Raw genomic sequence first — 2,185 nt, 5'->3', positions numbered from 1 at the left:
CACACACACACACACACACACACACACACACACACACACACACACACACACACATACATACAAATTCATAATAAATTTAAAATGTAATATTCATAATTAAAACTTTAGGCTTGACAATTTCTATGATTCTAGACGCATCTTACTCTCGTTAGTAATATGCACCTGTGCTCGGCTCGATTCAGTCTGGAACGTCTCTCCGCGTTAATCCCGAGGACATTATTTATTCTGTTCTTGCATGACAAAGTTGCGCCCATTTTTAATAGTTAATTATAGTCTTTTACAACTTCCTCACATCATTTTTTCATCTGGTTATGATGCTAACGTTCCCATGCGTGTTATCAGCTTTGCCTTGCGATACCTTGTTTTTCTCTCTTCGCAATGTTTTTTTAATGTATAGAAGCATGTTTTTAAATTAACATTATTACAAGTTGGCAACAAGTATTGCCAATAAAGATTACCCTTATTCAAGACGAGCGACTGCTGGAATATGACATCGACAAGCTCGTGTTCGAGGCTAGATCACCGTATCAGAAGGTACAAATTGTGCACTCCAAATCGCTAGGAAATCTGCTGGTACTCGACGAGCTGCAAAGTAAGTCACATTATGTTATAACTTTGTTTATTATTTACAAGTTACTAGAAATTTTTCTGCAGACATGTCCGAGGCAGATCTCATATATACAGAAACGCTGATGCAACGAGGGAAAGAAAATTACGCTGGCAAGGAGATAGTGATACTTGGTGGCGGTGACGGCGGCCTATTGTGGGAATTGTTGAAAGAAAAACCGAAGTTTGTCACAATGTTGGAAGTATGTAAATTTTATACGAAAGTTATTTCATAAACAAAATACTATCTGCTTTTACATATCTTTTACAGATTGATGACATCGTTATGAAAGCCTGTAGCCAGCATATGCGGAGCATATGTGGCGACTGTCTAGATAAGAGAAAGGGCGATAATTACGAAGTAAGACCTTGAATTTTCATGCACTTCAATTCTAAGAACCAAACATTTTCAGATTTGAACATTTATATTTTATCGATTTTTATGATCTTAAATTTATAGGAATAATAATAATTATTATCATCTTTTTTTGTAGATCATTGTTGGTGACTGTGTGAAAGCATTAGCCCATATGATCGAAGAAGGACGACAATTTGATTACGTCTTCGGTGATCTGACGGACATTCCTATTAGCACAACGCCACATGGTGATGCCTGGGATTTTATTAGACTAATTCTCAACTCTTCCATGAAGGTGTTGAAGTCTACCGGAAAATATATGACGCATGTGAGTATCTTGATTAAAAAACATTCAATTTTATTTATCATATACTAAGTATTCTTGACTTTAATTCTGAAATCTAGTTGATGTAGAATCTTAAATATATGATAAATATATGATAAAAATTTATTTTATCGTTGTTCAATATTGTTTTTTTGAATATAGGGAAATGGTGCGTCTTGTCCAGAATCTTTGAAAATGTATGAAGAAGTCCTATCGCAATTATGTGTACCGGTCACGTTTACCAAAGACCGCGCTTTCGTCCCATCTTTTTTCGAAGATTGGATCTTCTATCAAGTCTCACTGAAATGATGGAGCAAAGAATATTCGGGCAGAACCTGGAGGAATCGGCCTCCTCACAGTCTGCTGCCTGTCTTATGACCCAAGCTCTACTTCTTAGTTTTAGCCTTATTAATTAATTAATGAAATTAGTTCCTGAGACGAATCAAACTATTACTAATTCATTTCGTAACATGTTAATTATTGATATAATTGTTTTATCTCGAAATTTTTTTTCAAAAATTTTATTCAGCGTAACGACAACGTTGGAAGATAAATTCAAAAACATAATAGGTGGTAATAGAGAAAAGAAAAATATATATCTTTTTATAATATATAAGATAAGATATCTTCTCTATATAAACCATCAATTTGATTCTTTTATCTTTTTTTTTTTAGAGGATTCAGTTTTAAGTAGATTTAATTCAAACTGAATTTTACCTCTCGTCGAAATATATTTTCCTAATAAATTTAACGATTTTTCGAGAATATTAATATTTTGTCTTTCGCCTAAACTTTTATCTAATTTTCTTGAAAACAAATAAAATTTTTACAGTTTAAAAAAATGATATTCGTGCTGTTGCAATTTAAAATTTAAAAATCTTTAGATTTAAAAAATA

At 32.7% G+C, this 2,185-nt stretch overlaps 1 protein-coding gene across 4 annotated transcripts in view; it reads left to right on the top strand.

The window, feature by feature from the left end:
* LOC108690198 (spermine synthase) overlaps positions 1-1,731 on the top strand; it is a 6,713-nt gene extending 4,982 nt beyond the window's left edge. For all 4 annotated transcript variants that reach the window (XM_018197388.1, XM_018197392.1, XM_018197382.1 and 1 more), the window contains 5 exons: positions 470-592; positions 655-809; positions 878-967; positions 1,101-1,292; positions 1,452-1,731. In XM_018197388.1, the coding sequence (XP_018052877.1) occupies positions 470-592; positions 655-809; positions 878-967; positions 1,101-1,292; positions 1,452-1,598 (707 nt within the window). In that variant the 3' untranslated portion in view covers positions 1,599-1,731. The remainder of the gene's footprint in view (positions 1-469; positions 593-654; positions 810-877; positions 968-1,100; positions 1,293-1,451) is intronic.
* The last annotated feature ends 454 nt before the right edge of the window (positions 1,732-2,185 follow it).

The sequence above is a fragment of the Atta colombica genome, unplaced genomic scaffold (genome assembly GCF_001594045.1).
Source record: "Atta colombica isolate Treedump-2 unplaced genomic scaffold, Acol1.0 scaffold105, whole genome shotgun sequence".
Taxonomy (NCBI): domain Eukaryota; kingdom Metazoa; phylum Arthropoda; class Insecta; order Hymenoptera; family Formicidae; genus Atta; species Atta colombica.
Note: the sequence above shows the minus strand (reverse complement) of the source record. Positions and strands in the feature narration are given on the sequence as shown.